Source organism: Limtongia smithiae (genome assembly GCF_038497785.1).
Source record: "Limtongia smithiae strain NRRL Y-17922 unplaced genomic scaffold V1518scaffold_9, whole genome shotgun sequence".
NCBI classification, from domain to species: domain Eukaryota; kingdom Fungi; phylum Ascomycota; class Lipomycetes; order Lipomycetales; family Lipomycetaceae; genus Limtongia; species Limtongia smithiae.
The window spans coordinates 538,262-558,909 of NW_027117630.1; the positions used below are offsets into that span (position 1 = coordinate 538,262).

Here is a 20,648-nt window from a genome sequence, read left to right on the forward strand (position 1 = left end):
AGTTCTTTTGTTCACAGACAAGTGTCAGTTCCGGCGAACGCAGCACGATAGTGATCTTTCCATCGCTCGCATACGCCTGATCTCTTAGGATTAGGTGTGCTGGCTGATCGCGCTGTGCTGCCATGGTTTTATGTGCACGTGCGTATATTGTTACTATTACAGTAGGCAGTGTGAATGCTAACTGATTGATCTATTTAGTATCGGGAAAGCCACTCACTTCGCCAGTTGTGTCTTCGAAAAGTGGTATGTTTACTCGTTCGCTACAAAGAGTGCTTTGTTTATTGACTTCTTTCCAGGTGCCGTATTTGAGAAGAGTGCGATAGAGGAGTACATCGAACAACACAGTCAAGATCCCACAAATGGGGAATATCTGTCTCAAGAGGATTTAATCGAGATAAAACGTATGGCTCAGCTACTTTTGCGTAATTTGGATTTATTTTGTACTGACCTATAGTAGCGCAAACCGTGGTTGCTGCCAAATCGTCGAGCGAATCAATCCCCGCCTTGTTGCAAACTTTCCAGACAGAGTACGAAGCGCTTGCACTCGAAACGTTCGAACTCAAAAAGCAGCTTCTTGAAGCTCGGAAAGAGCTCAGCTCGACGCTCTATTACCACGAGGCCGCAGTGAAAGTCGCCGCGAAATTGGCTAAGGAACGGGATGAAGCGAGAGAAGCGCTACTGCGGCTACAGGCTAACGGCAGCGGGAGTATGGACGTCGATAAAAGCTGAGGAATAAATGTATCATAGGAAAGGTTATATAAATAAACTATAACTAATGGACCGTCTATTTACAACAAGTATTTACCAACTATACTACAATTTTAAACCCGGCCGTGCTCTCATGGCCAATGCAATCACGTCAGCACCTTCATGAAATAGCTGTTCTCGTCCGCCACAAGCTGTTTAAATGTTCCCGACTCTGCAACCATACCTTTGCTATCAAGCACAATCACAAAGTCGCTGCGTCGAATTGCTGATAATCGGTGCGAGATTGATATAGTTGTACAGCTGCTGTCAAGCACCTGCCGTAGCGCATCCGTTACTGCAGCTTCAGATTCTGCGTCTAAGGCCGACGTAGCCTCATCAAGAACCAAAATTGCCGGCTCTCGGATCAGCGCTCGGGCTATTGCGATTCGCTGCTTTTGGCCCCCACTAAGCTGTGCTCCTCGTGGACCGACTTGTGTGTTCATTCCCTGAGGGAACTCGTCAATAAACAAACAGTTGGCACGTCGCGCAGCGTCGGCGATCCGCTCCATGGGAGCGCCCGGCATTCCGTAAGAAATGTTTTCCGCGATTGTTCCGGAAAACAGAATCGGATCTTGTCCAACGTATCCGATTTCCCGTCTCAGTGATTGCAGATTGAACTGGCGAATGTCACGGCCATTGATACTAACAGAACCCGCAACTGGGTCGTAAAATCGAAGCATTAGTTGACTGATCGTCGTCTTACCGCCACCAGATGGTCCAACAATGCAGACATTTGAACCTGGTGGAATGGTAAATGATAATTTGTTAAAAATCACTGATGACGGTCTTGTCGGATATGCAAAAACGACATCTTTGAACTCAATCGGTCCTTTCGCATTCTCACCAACAGGTAGTCCAACCGTGCTCTTGATTTCACGTTTGCTATCCTCAAGCTCAAATACACGGCTGGCAGCTCCAAGACCCTTCATCATCTTGCTGTAAAACGACGACAATCCAATCATTGAGCTTCCCGTATAGGCAGAGTACATCATAAATGATGACAAATCGCCAATGCTAATCGTTCCATGAAGTATCATTTGAGTTCCAAACGACAGAACCGTCAGCACCGTCAAGTTGCCGGCAAGGTTAGTCTATGCGATCACATATTAGGATATCGATTGTCTATCTGCATCTTGATTTCGCTGCTACTTACCGCACTGAAAAATCCTGCTGAAATAAGAGCTTCTTGTTGGCCAATTCGGAATATATGCCGTATTTCGTGGTTGTACTTGTGGACCTCCGCTACGGCTCCTGAAAAGGCTTGTACAGTCTTGATATCATTCAACGTCTCTTCGGCAACTCTTGTTGATGATCCAAGTGTCTGCTGTGTTCTGGTAGTAATCTCACGAATTTTACGGCCGTAGTAATATGCTCCTATAGCCACGGGTGGGACGACACCAAGAATGATACTCTGTATGACATGTCAAAGCTGATACGAACTAAATCAGAAAATCGCACTTACAGTCAGCTCTATGCTCACCCATGCCATCATAGAGAGTCCAGCAGCACCGGTTATCACAGCCCTCAAGCCGTCGGCGATGTTTTGTGTGAGCGATTTTGCGACGATATTAGCATCGCTCGAGAATCGCGAAAGTAGGTCGCCGACTCTGTTCGCATCAAAAAATCCAGCGTCTTGAAAAACAGCATTAGTCTTTACTCAGTACTGCAGAAACAAAAGACCAAAGCGTACCCTGCATGATCGTTTGCTTGTAAAGACGCGCTCGCAGCCGAGCGACAACACGCTCTCCAATTATTCGTAGCAAATATACCCGCCCAAAATTCGCACATGCACCAAACGCCAAGATAAGTCCTGATCTCGTCAGAACTTGAATTCACTGACCTATTCAAGACACATTGCATACCCAGTCCAAGATTAAACTGTGTCAATGATAAACCCATTATAAGACCATCACTCTCCACATTCTTTCCGTTTGCCATGTCAAGGATTTTGCCAATGGAGTACGGCACAGCAAGTGCAACCGACGAGGAAATGCATAGACAGAGAAAAGCAGCTGTCGAACAATTAATTCTGATCCAAACAAGTAAAACCAAGAAACCACTTACTAAGCAGAGACCAAAATTCTCTGCGAGCAAGCATAAACAGTCTCTCAACGTCTCCTATTTTAACCTCGCTCATTTTGTCGAAGTCGTCGGCTCCAGCCTGACTCAGCTGTCTGTGTAATGCGAGTTTGTCTTCGTCTATGTGAGATACAATCTTACCGGTAACTGCCTTCTGCAGAGTGATCATGTCTCGTAGTTTCGCCATATTAGATTTCAATGCGGCCGTAATTTCTTTGCTTTCAGCAGCTGGTTTCTGTACTGCAGGTCTGTGTGATGTAGACGAGAAACTTCGGAGACAAGCACGCGGAGTCGATACGCAATACCGTGCATTAGCTGCATCGAAGACTAATATTTTCTGATTATGGCTCCAAATAGACTTTTCGGAGTTCAATCGAAGTGATATTGTCGAGATACGGTGTTGCTGGATCATATGTTGCACTCCTGTCAGCGGCACCGGCGGCTTGAACTTCGGCACGCAAGACCGCCATTGCCGCGTTATGCATGAGTATAGTCCTTCCCGCGACATCTACCCACTAAATCATTAGCCTCAGCAATTCCGGCAATCTTCCGTAAGAGGCTCTGGAGATGTCGTGATAACTACCAGCGAGAAAAGTGAGATGTCCGGTGGGAGAGTCAAAATCAATTTGCAAAAAATCCCCGGCCCATTTGAAAGTTCAAGCAAATGAAACCCAAAGTGCCATCACAAACTTTTAGGACGCTTAGGCGGACCAACCATCGAGGTGTAGTCTCAACTTTCAAGTCAGATCTTCTTTCCTAAGACTTCAAACAATAAGCAGAACAGTTGTCGATAAATTTGGCAGGCGCCAAGTATTTTTCGTGAATTACAGCAACAGGTGGCATCTGCGAAGAAGAGACCCGACGACTCTGTGCGGTGGTCAATGTCATCGCGACGGGAGTTCGATGGAACAGGCGGGTAACCAAGCTCATCTATCATACCCTCATACAAGCGAGGCGCTCGAAGACTTTGGTACTTGATGAACGACTGGTCATCATAGACAAACTCCGTTAGATATTTGATAAAAGTTCTAGCATTAGGCAACGTAAAAACTGGTCAAGCCTATGAGATCATTATCTCATATAGAGCAAGCATCGCCTATGAACTGTCTCGGCCATTCAAGATTTCATACGCTCACATCATAGCCTTGCTAAAGACTATACCCTATTTAACAGACGTTTGCAAACAGATCGCAAGCTCTGATAAATCCCTTCAGATAACTTGGCTGCTCAGAATGTGAGAAAGAGTACGACCTAGAACCAGTCTCGATTCGAAACTGGTTGGTGTCGACGCACTAGCACAGAGGCGGAAATGGCTGTGGATATAACATCCAAAGTCAAGTGTCTAGTTTCAGATCCTTTGTATGTAATTGACGGTATTGATCGCTAACGGAGAGGTGATGACGGCCTGGACGGCATCTCGACAGCAACGGGTTGGCGATTTTGACCCGAAACGGCAGCGAGCGAATGCAACTGAAATGCGCGCACGTGACGTACTATGATTTACGCTGCTGCGCGTACATGTCAATACAGTGAACTGACCAATGGGCTCGGGTGTGAACTCCGAGTGCGTGCAGTAATATCTAGGAACGTCGGCAGCACACCACACCACCAATTCCTCTCACAGGATCGCCAACGCTTCTGAATAGAGCTCTTGGTTCACCACTCTCAACAATGCGTTCCGCCGTCCTCCGTTCCGTTGTCCGCCCTTCGACAGCTGCGTCTTTCCGTATGGCGCAGTCTCACAACGCCCGTGCTTCTCTGATCGCTGGCTTCCGCACAAACGCCATTCTGCGCTCTGTGAGCATCCTACATAATTATACGCCACAAATGCTCCTAGTTGTGGTTTCTAATTTTTTGCTAGGATGCCAAGCCTGCGACTACTCCTACCTCGAAGCTCGAGAAGCTGAAGGCTGTTCCCGCTGAGCTTTACCCCCTGTGTATGTTATGCTGTTGGACGTATTCGCGTATATTGTGTTCTATAGTATTGACAAATTCCCACAAGTTATTGCTCTTGTTATTGGACTGGGCGCTGCTGGCGTTGCAATCGGCCGAAAGGTGAGTTCATATTTTAGTGCGTGTGTCATACTTCGGATCAAGCTAACTCTCCATAGTTCCTCTACGATCCTTCCGTAAGTGAGCCATGCAACACGAGCTTGACTCAAGTATACAAATCTAATTTCTCTTTAGGTCCGTCTTAACCGGTCGTCGAAGTAAGTTATCGGAATATATGGCGTCTTAAAAAAGCAGATAACAATATATTCTGGTTTGATTACTTAACGCGCAAGTACATGAGCACTCTCTGGCCAACATCGGAGACATGCGATGCCATCTATTCAATCAATCGCACTTGCGATAAGTTTTTGTCCTAATTAAATTTCCTTTATCTGATCTCAATCCTCTTGTATTCTATCCTACACTATATTACATATACAAGCCGGTTTTGCTTGTCAGCCTCTTTATTCCTCTGGTCCAGCAGCTTCTAATCCTTGCATAGCATCCTGCATTGGTTGATCACTAGGCGTACCGCTCGCCTGGAGTGTTTCTCGTCCTGTCACATCCGTATGATGTTGCATCCACTCTTCCTGATCCCAGACTGTAGAAATCGCGTAAGAATCACACTCGCAGTTCAGTGAGGAGTAGGCACTTACCGGCAACTTTGGAATTTTGAATGTCAAATGTCTCTTTCGGTGCTTTAGACGTGCTCACTCTGATCGTCCGTCCGTTAATCTGTGCCAAGTGCATGTTGTCGATGGCTGCTTCGGCATCTTCGTCCGCTTCATACTCCACAAACGCGAATCCTCGGTGCGGATCTTCTGCGCAAATCTCTCAGTACCTCCTCCATGTTTCCAGACTCATAGAGACTGAAACTCACTTGATTTAGGGTCACGGGGTAGCTGTATCCTGACTATATCGCCAAAAGGGATGAAATCGTGATACACGGTCTCCTCGGTAACCGTCAGATCAAGGCCAGCTGCAGTCTCGTTAGTGCAAATCTTCCGAATAGCAGACTAAGTTATTTTACATATGTGTATCGTAGCCATATTTTTCTTTGAAGAAATCGGCTTTGCGGAAGTCGTTGAAGATGTATCTCGATGCCCAACCCCGCAAGGGACAAATTTCAGTCCCAGCCGGCCAAGTCTGCGGCTCGTCCTCCGCGCTGTCCGCCCCGCTCTGCGACAGAAGTAGCGTACAGCATCTCTACCCACGACCGACCGTCAAATTTCAGCACAAGAGTAGCACTATGACAGCGAATGCCAGAAAGAGAAGTGCAGCCAAGAAGGCCGAGAAGTCTCCGCTTAAGCGGACTGGTAAGTGCCAATCATTCACGATTACTGATAGTGGGCATCACTTAACAAACGAAGCTGAGCAAGCGGAGCTCGACATGCAACGAAGCGCCAAGGTGGCAAAGGAGCGACGGTTATGGGTACGGATGGTTTATATTGACTCATAACTGACGATTAGCTGTTATTAATTTGTTATAGGAAGAGCAAATGCGGCGACGAGACGCGGAGATTGCCGGCATAATGAACAACTTGGACACTTTCGTTCCGCTTGGTGTGGTAGATACCGAAGACATACCGAGACTTCCTGCGCCTGGTATCACTGCACCCGATGGTTGGATGTGGATAGCACCTCCCGCGGAGAACTCAGGCATCAAATTGATAGATCTGCTGGAATCAATTGCTCATATGTATGAACACCGACTGCTACGAGTAACATATATGATGCTCGATGGCCACACTGCGAGATTTCGAATTTATATGGTCCCTCTTGATATGAGAGGACGTGCGCGTCTTCCAGCGCCACGTGGTCACAAGAAGGGATTAGTCAAGCACGTTTTGACAAATGTGAATACTGCAACAGAAGCTTGGTTTGGTATTCGGGACGCGCCTTTCATCCCAATTTTTCCTCCGGTACCAAAGGAATGTCCAACACTTCTTGAATTGTTTAACGATATCACCGCTGCAAACATCGATACAGAGATAGACGATCCCGAAACCGAAGAAATCATCCGAGAAGTCATGACTGGTCACATTCAAGGCATGCGCTCAACATTATATCAGTATCAACGCGAAACTGTTGTGGAAATGCTCAAAAAGGAGCTCGTACCGCAGCAAATAATGGATCCGCGCTTGATTGAAGTACAAACACCACTAGGAAAAACAGTATATCTGGACACAGACACATATGAGCTCCAAGTCAACCCGGCTCGGTTTGACGGGCCATTCGGCGGTATTTTATCGGAGGAAATGGGCTTCGGAAAGACGTGCATATGCATCGCTCTAATCTGCGCAACGAAGAATCAAGGAAGTCGATTACCCGAGAACTATCTTCATATGCCAACCGAGGCGCGCTCTGTACCCAGTCTAGCGAGACTTTGTGCCAAGAAGATCAACAATCTGGGTCTTCCCTGGCGGTCTTATCAATCTCGACTTCCGCAAAAGTGTATCGACCTTTTGATAAAGCATCGCGGATTCTACAACACTGAGGAGCGAAGCCGAGAAAGGCTCGGAAGAAACGGCCTCTACCGGAGTCCCGAAACCGTGAAACGAACAGTGATGCTTTCTGGAACAACGCTAGTGATCTGTCCTCTCTCCTTGGTACCACAGTGGCAAGCTGAATTGGACAAGCACGTGCAGAGCGGTTTCTTATCTGTATTGTGTTACTTTGGGACGCTGAGTCCCGATTACAAACATCCCGATTTTTCGAGATATGATGTCGTCATTATGTCACAACAGAGATTTAGCAGTCAATTTAAACAAGGTATTTACACGGATTTCGCATACTTGAATCTTCTGCTTACTCTCCCGCAGATGGATCAACTGTGCACAATATTCGATGGAAGCGTATAATCGTTGATGAAGGCCATTCGCTCGGAAAATCCCGGTTACTATCATCTTTTGCGGCTAACAATATTCATGTTGATAGGAAATGGGCCGTAACAGGAACTCCAGTGCCTGGTTTACTTGGAATCAATACAGATGATCCGCAAACGCAGCATGTCAACACGCACAAGGAAGATCTGAATGATCTCTCTAGACTAGGACACATAGTTTCAAACTTTTTGAATATGCCACCATGGAGTATCGACGATCTTATATGGCGGCGATATTGCAGCCGTCCATTCATAGATGAGAAAAGATATGGCGTCGTGCAGCTCATACTCTCACAAGTTATGGTCCGACACAAGTGGACCGATCTGAAAGTGGATGTGCAACTACCACCACTCATTCACAAGACAGTACTACTGCACCCGACCCTGTTTGATAAGATCAACATTAATCTGTTTCACTCTTTCGTTGCTGTGAATGCTGTATCGTCGGATCGCGTTGATCAAGACTACCTTGTAAGTACCAATATGCACTGGCTTGGCATGCTGGCATACTGAACTGACTTTTTGATAGTTCCACAAGAGGAATAGCCACCAGTTGCACCGCTTGATCACAAATTTGCAGCACAGCACGTTTTACTGGACCGGATTTTCTTCAGCTGACATTAAATTTATGATGGAAGTTGCCGATAACTGCTTAACGAACAAGAAGACGTATGACGAGGACGACATCAGTCTCTTACACAACGCTCTGAAGACCGGAAGGGTCGCGATGGAAAATGAAATATGGAGGTTTGCTTCAACATTCCATGAGATGGGTAAGTTCAATTAAGACGTTATGAAGATGGATACTTACATGCTTGACAAGGATATTTTACTTCTGACATGCCTGTTGAGAGCACTTCATTCTATGACCTGGAGTTGAGTCATGGCCGCGGCTTAGTATCCGGGTCGCGCATATTACGACTTCAACGTGCCATCGGATCAATCAAGCAATTGGATTCTGATGGAAATGTCTTGGATGATGAAATATGTCGGGTGGCATCGGAAATAGAGACAGAGAAGTTTGCATATGACGCTAAAAAAGCTGCTGTTGCCGTTGCTGCTGCTGCTGCTGCCGCTGAGAAAGCAGCAAAGGGGGCCGCCATACAGAAGGAATTAGAGTTGCGAGCGCCCCAGATATTTTCACCAAAGCCTCAACCAGCTCTCCATCATTGGGAACGGGAGCGACTCCCAGGCATGCCGGAGGAAAAGAAACGTGTAACAAAAAAGAGTCCGATCAATGCTACCAAGACCTATAGCAGCAACAACCCGTATCTATTTGACATGTTTGCACTACGCATATCACCAGAATCGCAATACTACAGAACTAACATCGATGGAACGGTTTCAGCCAAACTAACCTATCTGTTATCACGCATTCTTGAATTGCAGGAAGAAAAAAGTATCATATTTTACCAGTTCGAAGATGCTGCATTTTACATTGGTGAGGCATTGGAAATTCTTGGCATTGAGCATTGTTTCTATACCACAACGCTTAACTCACAAGCGCGAGCCACGAACCTGATGACATTCAATTCCGAAGAAAGGTATCGAGTAATGATAATGGACCTGAACTTGGCAGCCCATGGTCTCGATGTGACCGGCGCATCGCACATCTTTTTCGTGAATCCAGTGTGGCAGCCCAACATAGAGGCACAGGCAATGCGGCGGGCACATCGAATCGGACAGACCAGGCCCGTGTATGTGGAGACGCTGGTGCTGAGAGGTACAATTGAACAGCAAATGTTCGACCGGCGGAAAGCTATGACACAGCATGACTTCCAAGTAGCGAAGACTCTTATGGATGATGAACCAATTAATCACATTATCTCCACGGCAAATTTTTTGGATTTGGATGACGGCGCGGTGTCCCAAGATGGGATAAAAGCCCCATTGTTGAGAAGCTCGAGAACGGCTCATGAGAGCTAGATTACTTCAATAAACTAATTCGAATATTGAATATATTGACTTTGTTTGTGACACCCAGAATGTCAGCTGGTTCCCTTGTTCATTTACAGATCAGCCAGTCAAAACTGTCTTCTCAAGTCCCTATTTAGTGACCAGCCACCTAGAGAGTGTCATTGTTACAGAGTGAGATTTCAGAGGGTAGGCAGCTCACTTACAGAAGTAGTGAAATTGTATCATATAATACTCACCTCACCAGCACAGACACAAGATTTAAAGTTAGGGGCTAACTGGACTACGATAGTTCATAAATAACATCGCGCACATATCAATATCAATGGAATTCAAAGAACCATAGCATTGTACTTTCATGAGAGTACTAACTTTAGTGTACAACTAATTAGTGGGTCTATCTCACCAAACAGCTTTTGGTACCCATTGTTGGTGATATTTACAACTATAATGTCGATAACCACAAACGCTTCTACGTCTTCATCTCAGATGACATCATTCGCTACAGGGTACATTGGGACCATGTGCTTGTTAAGGGGGTCATGGAGAACTGAAAAGAGAGCTCGGGGACTGCATGATTTATGAGGTCTCACCCAGGTTGCCTCCATTGGCTGTCGATCGGGGTACGAATGGTCGCTATTCGTGCTAGTACTTGGCAAACTCCTGGACACTCTGAACGTCTCTGCGCCTCTCTTGTTAGCCTATTTATTCTATACTCATCCATCTATGTTCACCACTTGAGGTATGCAGATTTCTATGTTGCCCATTCTGCATGGTACCCCTTCCGGTTGCTTGCCATCACGCGCTCTTCTGCTCTATACTATGCACATTCATTTTTGTACATTCGTCTCTTTATCATTTCCATCCACTTCTGTTGTGTTTGATTGCTCAATCTAGCCAGTAGATAGTAGAGCCAGAATCAACGTCTTACAGGCGAGCCAAGTCGCCGAGCTTGTAGACTATCCTGCGCTATGCTAGGCCGCTATTTCGCAGCTTCCTGACACAGGATGAGGGTGCTCTCTAAGGCATGCTCAGACGGTAAGACCTGGAGGCTATACTCTCCCTAATCTACTATTAATCTGCCAAGTTGCGGCACCGCGGCTCGGTTCATAACTACGAGGTCCCTCTGTTCGCCCCGGATTTTGACAACGCTGTAGACGTTGCTTAGCAGCTCTCAAGCTAAGTCAGTGGATGAAGCTCCCAATGACAAAGTGCTCCGTGAAGTCTGTAGGCGGCAAAGAACGGCAAACGCTAGAACGGGTGCTGAGGGAACAGAACGAGATACCTCCTTTGGCAGAGACATCAAGCAGAAGAAACTAAAGTCCTAGACTGCGTGGGCCAATGCCAGAGCATTCACATCGTACTACACACGTGCATAATAATTAATTGAAGTCAGATGCAGAGCACATTTTAGAAGGTGGTGGCAAGTAAGGGCGGCATAGAGCAAACCAATGATACGTCGGAATACCAGGCAGTGTATAAATAGTAAATGTGTGGCAGTCAACGAGCATACCGAGGCACCTAGATATGCCGTCATTTCCTCTCAGGCGCAAAGGAGACGAACAGCAGTGGGTAATTTGCGAAAGCCAGAGAGGAGCGCGTAAGTCCGGTATGTCCGAGGAGATATAATACCCATGACCAACCTCGGAGATTCCTGTGTCCAGACTCGGGTGTACGATGGCAAAATAATTCCGAAAGCCCATTTCCACGTCATGTCAACACGCAGCCAGGCACGTTCAGTACATGGGCGCGTGTGAGTTGGTGCCGCGCCTTACCTGGGAGACTGGAAGAGACGGGTGGCCGCAGTGGCAACACAGAACCCTTCGTGAGACATTGCTATAGTTCGTGGCCGCGCACTAGAAAGAAAGTTCTATCGGGTCCGCCAAGTCGAATCCGAGTTCGCGCTCACATGCGTTTTATTAAGGAGGCCGCCTCTTGACAGAAGTAAAAGTCTACTTGAACGTAAGTTATAGGCAATTTACTTGCTAAAAGAATTTGCCGTTTGATTGCTTACAGTCGAGTCCATGTTATGCAGCACAAGGGATATCCTCGACGGTGACGTGCTGATCGCAACCCGGTCAGTTGGATGTAAACTTTGCGGAGAGTATGGTAAGAGTTCACTGAGCCGTAGCTAGCTGGCCCTGCGAGCCGGAAGAATTTAGTCGCCTAAGCGCGCCTCGGAACATCCATTTTCCGATTTCAGCAAGAGAGTCCGAGAGCCCTAAGCACTAACTATAAATGGATGGATGCAGTTAATAAGGTTATGAAGACCTGAAACCACGAGGCGCCTTCGCGGCTCCGCCACATGCTACGCCGCTCATTGACAGGTCGCCTCGTGGATGTCTCGGAGACGCGCGACTCGGCCACCTAGGTAAGGCACCGCGTCCACAGACTTACGACATTGGCGCTGTCAGCTCCCGCTCGGCTGGCCAGCTGACCGAGTGATCGAATATGTTGACAAGCAGGGATGGCTGACGTTCGCCACCGCATATTATTATTAGAAGCTGAATCGAAGGTGCTGTGAGTCAAGCAGGAGCGACTCTGTGACGACGTTACAGTTCGCCACAGACGCGGCACACTGCTTCACACTAGCTAGAGTCAAGAGCAGTCAAGACCACTTAGCGCCAGCTGCCATCAGCACGCCCTGCAATTGCAACGCGTGACCATATGTCAAATCACGCTGCGGGGTTTTCTCGTCCCGATTCATGTATCCATTGCCTTGAGTCTAAAATGGCATCAACAGGACACGAGCAGAGGCTTCCCCCCTGGATCAAGCTGAGCAAGCTTACGACAAAAAGTCAGCGAGTTAGATAGTGTGTGCACTTTGAGCCTCACACGTGACGGGGAATTCCGGCACCGAAGCACATACTGGCAATTGCGGAAAAACAAACTTGCTTCGAGAAGCTCCGTGCGTCTGCTGAGCGTTCTTCTAGCCGAGTTTGTACTCATGCCTCGCATCAAACTTACGGACACGCGCGTAGGCCCAGACCCGCCGCTCTATGGGACTCCGAGTCTCCAAAGTTCTCCTAGTTCTTCTACACAGAGAAAGGCCCAGATGGTGTAAAAATATTCATACAGGAGCAAAACGGGGGAACAGTGGTTTGGCTCCCGTAATGCATCACGCTAAGCCACTGAGAGTATACTTGACCGTCTTCAAATAATCTCACCAATTCTATAAGCGAAGCGAGCCTGCAGGCCAGTTTGATGATTTGATCTACAACTCTATCAGTGATCGATCGAAGATACTTAGACGGTGTATGAATTAACGGTGAGATATGGCATGAATATCTCGACGGTTGACAATCATATTTAGTTACACGGACATATTGACATATGATTTGCTAAGGAAGATCAGATGTAGGGATACGGTCTAGGGGCTAAATTAAAAGGAACACCGGTAAGTTGGAAAAGTTAATCAGCGGTCGCTCAGCATTGACAAATGCTGACCAAGGACTTAGTCCTTCTACTACGGTGAACTTCGGTTTGTTCTCGCTTAAGTGCCGGAACAGGGTGAATGCTGGAGCTTGTACAAAAATATGACAACCGCTGACAAGCAAACACTACGCATTTGGAAACCAGTTGCCTTCACTCCGCAAATAGCCGGTCCGGATTCGTGACCCTTGACTTGGGAGAAGAGCTGGCTTTTCTGGAGAACACGATCGGTGAGGGGGAGGGAAGGACAAAAATTATGTTGGAAATTAAACACTCTGCTAACCTATCCAGGATATTTGAGCCAGCCCGTGGCGTTGAGCGCGTGAGCGGTGCGGGAAGCCGAGTTTGACCTCAAGCTTCGAGCAGGTTTGTTGCTTCCTCCTCTCCCCCTCTAGTACGACATACAGGCGGAAGACAAGTAAGTGCTCGTCTGAGGAGAAGCACTTGCTATGCGACATAAGACATTTGCGTGCGCACTTGCTTCTTCTAGAGCGGCAACCGCATGTTGTTTAGTGGGCTTGCCACTTTGACTTGCCTCTCATGCCTTAAGCTGGCGGGCAGTTTTCTTGTCCGCTTCGAGTTTAGTCGGCCGTATTTAAGCCCCGGACCTACGTGCGTGCGCGCCATATCCCGCGGCTGCGAAAACAATTTTCGCCGGAACGGCCCGCGCGCGAGCACACCGCGTTCGGAGGCCGCGCGAGCGGCGCGACGACACTCTGGCCGGGCCTTAGCAGGTGTGGCGCAGGAATGATTTGGTCCTTGCGCACATGCAATTGGCGCACTACAATCTGGCCTTCCCGCTAACCGTTTTCGCAACACATGCGCCGCGCAACGGGCGGGTAACATTGCCATTGCTCGGCTTGTGAGTACGCAGAACAGCATTGAGCTTGTATCGAGACCTCACGGGGTCGGCGAGCTTGTGATGGAGCATAGATTTACCGCACGTGAGGCGCGAGAAGTTCTTAGCGAGTTGCATGTGACTGCGGCCATCGGGATCAGAAATATTTTTGGACCTCCCGGAAGGTACGGACAAGATACGACGCAGAAGCCCGCGCGTCCAACCAGCTGGCCTCTCTTACGGAATTCCCCAACAATGCGGCTTCAGTGCTTCTGCCTTCTGTGAAACAATCTGTCGAGGTTGGTTATATATTTGCGAAAGCTTCTCTGCGGCCGCATAGCGTTTGTGTGCTATTTGTGCGGAATAGGCAGCACAGCACGAAGAGAGGCGAATATTAGACGGATCATTTTAAGTCACCGCGAAGGGCACAACAGCCCAACCGATCTATCGATGTTTGCTTCCATATCATATGACTTCTAGCCATAGCCCGGTAGCAAGCATGATACACGCACTTGCGTTACGGTGGTATACTAGACTTGCACACAAATCATGGAACAGGTTGCTGGTCTTCCGGCCTAGCTTCATCGCAACAGCGACGCTGGCAGAAACCACTATTCATATCGTACAGTACAAATAATATTGCGAATATTCCTTGACTTCAAAACAAGGAATACTTTAATCCTATTTGCAAGAAAACGTTTCATGATGCCAAGCTGCGCGTTGCGGAGGGCCACATAGATTTTCCCCGGAAACCGAGCTCCTTCACGTGGAATAAGTTGCAACAAATGTAATGAGCGTGCTGTTTTTAGGAGGTGCATAGCACGGTAATTTACTCTGGATGTATCAAACGTCTAAAGCTGCGGTGTTCGGCAAACCGAATATTCGTCGTATAAGAAACCCCGGTTCGCTGCGCCTTGTATGCAGAAACGAAATGAGCAGGAATTTCACGTTAGATTATAATTTGCGACACGCTCAAGCCCTTACCCCATGCGGCAGCTGGGGTGGGCGAGACTCTAAAATGCCTGCGCGAGCGGGCAGCAGCCTATTGCCAAAGGCGGCGGTACGGCACGCAGGCCCAGGCTCGCACAAATGAAGATTGCTTTCAACATTGCACCATGTTTCAACTTGGGTCGGAGAAAACGCTTGTGTATTAATTGCACGGAGCGCGAGACTCTCTTGTGACAGCTGTCGACGAGAAGAGGAAGGGCGTAAGGCTTAAGTTCGGTGTTTTAGGCGGTAGATAGCGCCGGCAATCGACGACAGCCAGCTGTAGTCAGTCCCCTGTCATTTTCTGGTGTCACCGGTCATGCACGCAAAGAATTGTTGATCTGAGTACTGTTTGGCTTATTAGGTAGTCAACCCTTCCATACCTTAGTGAAACACACAGTCCGGCGCAAACATAACAAGGCGTATGCAGAAATTCATACGCGCTTCCGTATTGTCGTGCAATGCTACTTTGAGCCTTAGCCAACTGCTGGTATACTTCAGTTCACTACCGGCTATTCGTAGTCGATTTTTATTTTTGTTGGCTGCTTGCTAGAATGCAGCGAACGTGGGAGGCCACTGAAGTTAGTGCATAATGGCACACGCAATTTCAGAGCGGCGCTGTCATACATGTAATTGATTCAACGAATGGTTAGTGGACACCGGAAGTCGCTTCCAAATTTCCTCTTCTCATCTCCGCAGAAGGGGGAGTAGATACAAAGGGGTTAGGGGTAGCAAGCGCCAGGGGGCAGCATAAGAGGGACGTATGACCAGAGGAGCTGGGGTGTCTGACAGGTCTGCTATGTTACATGTACTCTGGAGAGCGGAGAAGACAGCCAACGGGCAAAAGAGGAGGGGCAGAGGTCACGATGCAGAGACGTGGCGTGGTGGTCGCCGTGGTGTCGGCTACGCGCCCAAACAAGTGCCGAAGAGCGTGCGAGCAAAGGACAGACGGACATACGATAGAGCGGCACGCGAACGCGGCAGCACATGACGAGCGCTCGTGCTTCAGTGAAAACCCTAACTACGAGCTGCAGGCCAAAATGCAGATTAGCGTCAGGCGTTTACGAAGTTCCCGAAGCAGCGCAGTCCAAGCGCAACAGGGTTTGCGGTGTAGAGCCTGCGCCGCTGCACCGCCATGGGCAGTGCCACACGGAGGCGGCTTGCTCGGGCGGCGCGCAGGGCAGGGGCAAGGGCGAAACGAAGACCGGCCCGCGGTCTGCAAGCGAGACAGCCGCAGCAGCGGTGGAGCAGCGGCGGCGGGATCAGACGCTTCACGCCGCTGACTAGTTCCCGCGGTGGCATGTCTCTACCTCAGGCGGCGCAGCCCTGGCAGCAGAGGCGTGGCGACGACACTCACATACCCTGCGCAGACAGCTAGGCTAGGTGCGGACACGTCCGACGGCGCGAATTCTGACACACGACACGACGATAAGGCCCTGTGGCAAGGTGGCGAGACCAGACAGACACCTCTGCGTGGCGGTGCAACTATCGCAGATCTGGCATCTCGACTTGGGAGCGACACGCTAGCGCTGTCTGTCGCACGACACATGTCGAGTGCGCGCTAGCAGCCTGGCCTGCTTGCGTGCATCTGACCAGCAGCAGTTCGCTGTTTGTTGACTGGCAGCACTCTGCGCTGAGTGTATGAGCCTCGCCGCGCGCTCTTCTATTTTACTTGTTTTCGTCCGCTCCTCCCTCCTCCTCGCTTTGTCTTCTTCGCTCCGCTGCAGTTCACCCGGTAAGCGTGCCCCCGTCAGATGTCGGGATTCTTCTCTCTTGAGCAACCGGCGCTCGTCGGCCAGCGCACCCACTTCGAACCCACTGCGGACTACCACACCTTCACCTCTCCCGTCCCCGCCGTCGATTCGTCCCTGCCCGATCATTCATCCGACGGCCTCCAGCTTCCCCTCTCCTACATGCCCGACAATATCAATCCGCGCATATTCTTCGACCGTGCCGCCTCCGACTACTATGTCCAACCGTCGCTCCACCCGTCGACCCCGCAGTTCATGACAACGGCTTCTATCATTCCGAGCGCGGTCTCATCCACACCGTCGCCGTCTTCCTCGGTAGAGTCCGCGGGCTCGCCATTCTCCGCCCCGTCACCTTCCACGCTCTCCGATTCTCCTACATTGATACCACTCCCTACCGCCACCGTGTCTTCTCCCGCCGTCACTGCGGCCGTAGCGCCACAGCTTCGACGCAGCTCGCAGCTGCGCCGTCCCGGCCTGGTCACTTCCCGGTCTGCTCCGTCCGTTCCCTCCGCGGCACCAATGTCTGCTGCTGCGGCTGCCGCCGCTGCCACCGCGGGAATTATACCCATTAAGAATGCGGCGGGGAAGTTCCAGTGCCAGGAGTGTACGCGGTCTTATCTACATGCCAAGCATTTGAAGAGGCATATGCTTAGACGTGAGTGTCTATTTTTGAATATCGCACTGACTTAGTACTGACGCGACAACAGACACTGGTGATCGACCATACAAGTGCAGTCTGTGCTCGGACTCGTTCTGCAGAAGCGATATCTTGAAGCGGCACTACGAGAAGTGCCAGCACCGGCACAGCACCGGCAATATCGTGCCTCCGCAGATCAAGGTGGCACGTATTACGAAACGGGTAAACTCGACAATCAACATGCCGGGCTCCATGGGCGGTGTGGCGGACATAACCAACAGCAACGGCTCGTTGGCTTCCACGCCGTCCACCCCTATCACACCATTGACACCGAATGGATACTTTATGGCTTCGAAGGAGGTTTCTAACTCGCAGCAAGACGAGACGGTCCAATTCTCTCATCCGCGGACATCATATTTTTCAACAGTGGATGAGCATGGCTCCTATATACCCTATTCAGCACCGTCTCAAGATTGCGTCGAAGACGGCGATGTTCTAAGTTCCGTGCCGTATGGAAGTGAGGACCCCATTTTCTATGTCCATGACGACGACGACGATGTTTTGCTGGCGCATCAAGATCAGCAGCAGCAGTTGTACGACGACAGTAGCCTTATGCCATACCAGCAGCATGTCCTTTCATCATTGCATTCCCAACCGTCCTCGATTCTCTATTCTCAAATGACGGCGCCTCATCTCCAGCAGAATCAATTTGCGTCGCCAATGCAGCATTCACTTTCCGGTGGTGCTTTCTTCAGCGCAGCGAACCAGCATCATCAGCAGCAACTCCAGCATCAGTTGCAGTCAATTGACGGGTTTGAGTGGGATTCGTTGCTTGAGGCGCAGATGGCGACGAGCCAGCTTCAGCATACAGCAGTCTCCCCCCCAGCGACTGCGCAGTTCTCTGGCGACTTTGTCAGGCAAGGCATGATACTCTAGATCCATTGAGTCTCTCTGATGCGTGGTTTTGGTTTGCTCATATTTTCTGCGATACACTGGATATTTTGGTTACATAAATTTTATCAACTGGGAGTACTTTATGGGTGTGATTCAATTACGATAAGCTACTATTGTTCGGGACCATTTTTTCGGGATATTCTTTGTTCATGCGTTGGATTCCGTCGAGACAAAATGTAAATATATGCTGTTCATTTCTCTGTTCTTAGTTTAGTGGTAGTTGTGTACATGATTTCTCCTCTTGTTTGTATAGTAGTATGTCGCATGGCTGTCTTGCGGTGAGTTTACTGGTGATATATTCATATATGCATTTCATCACAGTTAGACCTGGCATGCAGGCAAGTTTGCTTGCTGTTCTGAGTGGGAGGGAGATTTGCGACAGGCGGTTGCCTTGTGGAGGCTTCCTCGCACTTGGTTTGCGCGGGTTTACGCGCACGCACGCGAACAGAAAATTTGGCACGAGAGCGCTTGGATACGCACGTGCGTCGAACGGGCTAGCAGGCCAAGGGAAAGGGTTTGGTATAGCGAGAGACAGCTGTGAGCTGATGCAGCAGCTGAAGAAACTCTAAAGGCCCGGCTGCTGACTGCTGGCGCTTGGCGAGGGCTGTTCTCACAACGCTGATTTGATTGTCCGACTCAATCCAAAGCGGCAGCTGCAAGGTGACCGTGTCTGTCCGCGGATGACCTAATCGTTGAGCGGACGACTGTGAGCGTGTGATCCGAGTAGCAATCCAGTCCCGAAGACCAGCTTGTTGTACATGTCTATTTTTGTTCTGCCTGCCTGCCGGTGTGGCCTGAACAGAAGTTCATGCGCAGAGGTCCATGAACGGGGAGCACGTGCGACCGCATAGTTAGAGACATGTTGCGGGAGGTCAGAAGTGGGAGATCTAGCGGACTAAATAACTAGCGTACGTGCTAGATTTTACCCTCAGTCTGTCACGAACAGTGGCGGCAGCCATCAGAAATATAAACTACGGCTGCTCCGGAGGTTCTGAATATCATGTGTTGGCCGAGAGCTCTAGTGCGGACTGTATGATAGTTTAGGCTTTTGCGGGTAAGCTCGAGGGATAGGGAGGGGCTGACGGGGCACAACATGCAAGGGTGCCGTGTCCTAGCGAAGTCGGCAGAGTACAGTCGGGCACAACTAAAGTCGACACAAAATCATCGTCCTCTGCGCTCTACAAAACCGGCAGCCGGCATTTATCCATGCACCGTCATAATCGGGCTGTACCAGTGCGTGCATATGTTCAGTGTGGTTGCAACTAGTATTTCGGTCGAATTGTTGCAGTAGTGTGGCTTCACGTTTCCCGATGCGCAGAGTGTAATTACGCACGAGCCAGAGCCAGAAGCCAGCATTTTCAAGTCGACACTACTGCGGGCGTCTCCTGTGCAGCCAGCATTGGACAGCGGTCGCCGCGCCTCTCAGCCAGCACTTCTTTGGTAGCGCAGCTATGGCTGACTTATAATTGGAAGCTGCAGCGTCTGACATGCTAGCCGTTGCTCTCTTTATAGGCTTGCGGCGGGCTGCAAGATACGAAGCTGATGTATAAGTGACCCGGTTAATAGTCCACGACAGGGCACTAACAACGAAATCATGCGAGATCAGCTTCTCCGCACGAACACCAACGCGCCTATGACTGGCCGGTCTACAGATCGCAGACATCGTTCTAACATCGTTCCGGCCTCCTTGCTGTCTTGAAAATGCATTCCATCTCAATCGACTCAAAATATGTTCCTACTTGTTCTCGTACCAAATCAGTCCTGAAAGGACAGGCACGCAGAAATCTCGACAGAATGCTCTCGGAATGATAAAAGTGACAGAAGTCGAAACGATAATGGAACGAGTCAAAGAACGATAGGAACTACGCCGTTTGGTTAGCTGTGCTATGCATAAAAAATTGCGCACAGCCCCTTGGACTTTAATTCTCTTGTACGAACTAGGCACTTTCCGCTGCGCGGACCTCTTTGTGATATTGGCAGGTTAACCGATTATATCAGAGACATGGTCGAACAGCAATATAGGTCGACCGAAATGTTCGAAGAATCTGAAGGCAATATCATGGCGGGAGCCAGGACAGATGCGGATGGCACGTAGAACTGGAATCACCTGTCAGATAAGAAGCGCGCAACCAGGGCGAGCCACAGATGAACAAGCGAGCGTATTTTTATCCCGTCCGCGTGGCATACGTCGGTCCGAAGGGGCCGACTGGCAGCAGTGGCTGAGTGAATGGCCGCTTGCGTACTTGCTGTTCGGGCCGGGATGAGATCATGAGACTAGTCTCTACCCCTGATTCCGGAACTGCACGGTTTGCTCGAGCGTCTTCCTCAGTCACCGGTCCCTATTCTGCCGGCAGCAGAGCACGGGCATATGTCCAGAATTCCGCTTGTCTACTTTCCGTATTCTGCATTGCTTCACTGCCGTCCAGACGCGTG

At 49.4% G+C, this 20,648-nt stretch overlaps 8 protein-coding genes across 8 annotated transcripts; 6 read left to right on the top strand and 2 right to left on the bottom strand.

Annotated features, from left to right (window-relative positions):
* The first annotated feature begins 20 nt into the window (after nucleotides 1-20).
* Nucleotides 21-795, top strand: V1518DRAFT_419853 (Prp19/Pso4-like-domain-containing protein). The gene is made up of 4 exons (XM_066904862.1): nucleotides 21-138; nucleotides 199-243; nucleotides 297-401; nucleotides 458-795. Exons 1-4 carry the CDS (start codon nucleotides 123-125, stop codon nucleotides 727-729), a joined length of 438 nt encoding a protein of 145 aa, XP_066758562.1. The 5' UTR covers nucleotides 21-122; the 3' UTR covers nucleotides 730-795.
* Nucleotides 796-854: 59 nt separating this feature from the next.
* Nucleotides 855-2,995, bottom strand: V1518DRAFT_375477 (P-loop containing nucleoside triphosphate hydrolase protein; the record flags this gene model as incomplete). Its single annotated transcript, XM_066901504.1, has 6 exons — nucleotides 855-1,838; nucleotides 1,901-2,158; nucleotides 2,210-2,379; nucleotides 2,438-2,557; nucleotides 2,610-2,759; nucleotides 2,812-2,995. The coding sequence occupies 6 exons, from the start codon at nucleotides 2,993-2,995 to the stop codon at nucleotides 855-857; spliced, it is 1,866 nt and encodes a 621-aa protein (XP_066758563.1).
* A 1,329-nt stretch (nucleotides 2,996-4,324) lies between these two features.
* V1518DRAFT_419861 (uncharacterized protein) lies at nucleotides 4,325-5,285 on the top strand. The gene is made up of 5 exons (XM_066904863.1): nucleotides 4,325-4,623; nucleotides 4,688-4,763; nucleotides 4,829-4,881; nucleotides 4,938-4,955; nucleotides 5,014-5,285. Exons 1-5 carry the CDS (start codon nucleotides 4,498-4,500, stop codon nucleotides 5,038-5,040), a joined length of 300 nt encoding a protein of 99 aa, XP_066758564.1. The 5' UTR covers nucleotides 4,325-4,497; the 3' UTR covers nucleotides 5,041-5,285.
* V1518DRAFT_419863 (uncharacterized protein) lies at nucleotides 5,204-5,927 on the bottom strand. Its single transcript, XM_066904864.1, has 4 exons — nucleotides 5,849-5,927; nucleotides 5,699-5,797; nucleotides 5,475-5,639; nucleotides 5,204-5,419 (listed from the first exon to the last, which is right to left on the bottom strand). Exons 1-4 carry the CDS (start codon nucleotides 5,865-5,867, stop codon nucleotides 5,283-5,285), a joined length of 420 nt encoding a protein of 139 aa, XP_066758565.1. The 5' UTR covers nucleotides 5,868-5,927; the 3' UTR covers nucleotides 5,204-5,282.
* A 199-nt stretch (nucleotides 5,928-6,126) lies between these two features.
* On the top strand, nucleotides 6,127-9,700 carry V1518DRAFT_419866 (SNF2 family N-terminal domain-containing protein). The gene is made up of 4 exons (XM_066904865.1): nucleotides 6,127-7,590; nucleotides 7,641-8,173; nucleotides 8,232-8,475; nucleotides 8,526-9,700. The coding sequence occupies exons 1-4, from the start codon at nucleotides 6,318-6,320 to the stop codon at nucleotides 9,626-9,628; spliced, it is 3,153 nt and encodes a 1,050-aa protein (XP_066758566.1). The 5' UTR covers nucleotides 6,127-6,317; the 3' UTR covers nucleotides 9,629-9,700.
* A 29-nt stretch (nucleotides 9,701-9,729) lies between these two features.
* Nucleotides 9,730-10,609, top strand: V1518DRAFT_419869 (uncharacterized protein). Its single transcript, XM_066904866.1, has one exon. It carries the CDS (start codon nucleotides 10,198-10,200, stop codon nucleotides 10,498-10,500), a length of 303 nt encoding a protein of 100 aa, XP_066758567.1. The 5' UTR covers nucleotides 9,730-10,197; the 3' UTR covers nucleotides 10,501-10,609.
* A 5,573-nt stretch (nucleotides 10,610-16,182) lies between these two features.
* Nucleotides 16,183-18,537, top strand: V1518DRAFT_419876 (uncharacterized protein). The gene is made up of 2 exons (XM_066904867.1): nucleotides 16,183-17,279; nucleotides 17,332-18,537. Exons 1-2 carry the CDS (start codon nucleotides 16,628-16,630, stop codon nucleotides 18,195-18,197), a joined length of 1,518 nt encoding a protein of 505 aa, XP_066758568.1. The 5' UTR covers nucleotides 16,183-16,627; the 3' UTR covers nucleotides 18,198-18,537.
* V1518DRAFT_419877 (uncharacterized protein) lies at nucleotides 18,307-19,137 on the top strand. Its single transcript, XM_066904868.1, has one exon. It carries the CDS (start codon nucleotides 18,473-18,475, stop codon nucleotides 18,782-18,784), a length of 312 nt encoding a protein of 103 aa, XP_066758569.1. The 5' UTR covers nucleotides 18,307-18,472; the 3' UTR covers nucleotides 18,785-19,137.
* Nucleotides 19,138-20,648: the final 1,511 nt, after the last annotated feature.

What these genes read in the sequence shown, in the direction of transcription:
- V1518DRAFT_419853 (XM_066904862.1), top strand. An exon ending in AGTTGTGTCTTCGAAAAGTG is followed by an intron (nt 244 to 296) that starts GTATGTTTACTC and finishes ACTTCTTTCCAG; the next exon opens with GTGCCGTATTTGAGAAGAGT. An exon ending in GGATTTAATCGAGATAAAAC is followed by an intron (nt 402 to 457) that starts GTATGGCTCAGC and finishes GACCTATAGTAG; the next exon opens with CGCAAACCGTGGTTGCTGCC.
- V1518DRAFT_419861 (XM_066904863.1), top strand. Translation starts at nt 4,498, where the DNA reads ATGCGTTCCGCCGTCCTCCGTTCCGTTGTCCGCCCTTCGACAGCTGCG. An exon ending in CAAACGCCATTCTGCGCTCT is followed by an intron (nt 4,624 to 4,687) that starts GTGAGCATCCTA and finishes ATTTTTTGCTAG; the next exon opens with GATGCCAAGCCTGCGACTAC. An exon ending in CGCTGAGCTTTACCCCCTGT is followed by an intron (nt 4,764 to 4,828) that starts GTATGTTATGCT and finishes AATTCCCACAAG; the next exon opens with TTATTGCTCTTGTTATTGGA.
- V1518DRAFT_419863 (XM_066904864.1), bottom strand. An exon ending in ACCCCGTGACCCTAAATCAA is followed by an intron (nt 5,640 to 5,698) that starts GTGAGTTTCAGT and finishes AGATTTGCGCAG; the next exon opens with AAGATCCGCACCGAGGATTC. An exon ending in TCAAAATTCCAAAGTTGCCG is followed by an intron (nt 5,420 to 5,474) that starts GTAAGTGCCTAC and finishes CGATTTCTACAG; the next exon opens with TCTGGGATCAGGAAGAGTGG.
- V1518DRAFT_419866 (XM_066904865.1), top strand. Translation starts at nt 6,318, where the DNA reads ATGCGGCGACGAGACGCGGAGATTGCCGGCATAATGAACAACTTGGAC. An exon ending in TAGCAGTCAATTTAAACAAG is followed by an intron (nt 7,591 to 7,640) that starts GTATTTACACGG and finishes ACTCTCCCGCAG; the next exon opens with ATGGATCAACTGTGCACAAT. An exon ending in GCGTTGATCAAGACTACCTT is followed by an intron (nt 8,174 to 8,231) that starts GTAAGTACCAAT and finishes ACTTTTTGATAG; the next exon opens with TTCCACAAGAGGAATAGCCA.
- V1518DRAFT_419869 (XM_066904866.1), top strand. Translation starts at nt 10,198, where the DNA reads ATGAGGTCTCACCCAGGTTGCCTCCATTGGCTGTCGATCGGGGTACGA.
- V1518DRAFT_419876 (XM_066904867.1), top strand. Translation starts at nt 16,628, where the DNA reads ATGTCGGGATTCTTCTCTCTTGAGCAACCGGCGCTCGTCGGCCAGCGC. An exon ending in GAAGAGGCATATGCTTAGAC is followed by an intron (nt 17,280 to 17,331) that starts GTGAGTGTCTAT and finishes ACGCGACAACAG; the next exon opens with ACACTGGTGATCGACCATAC.
- V1518DRAFT_419877 (XM_066904868.1), top strand. Translation starts at nt 18,473, where the DNA reads ATGTCGCATGGCTGTCTTGCGGTGAGTTTACTGGTGATATATTCATAT.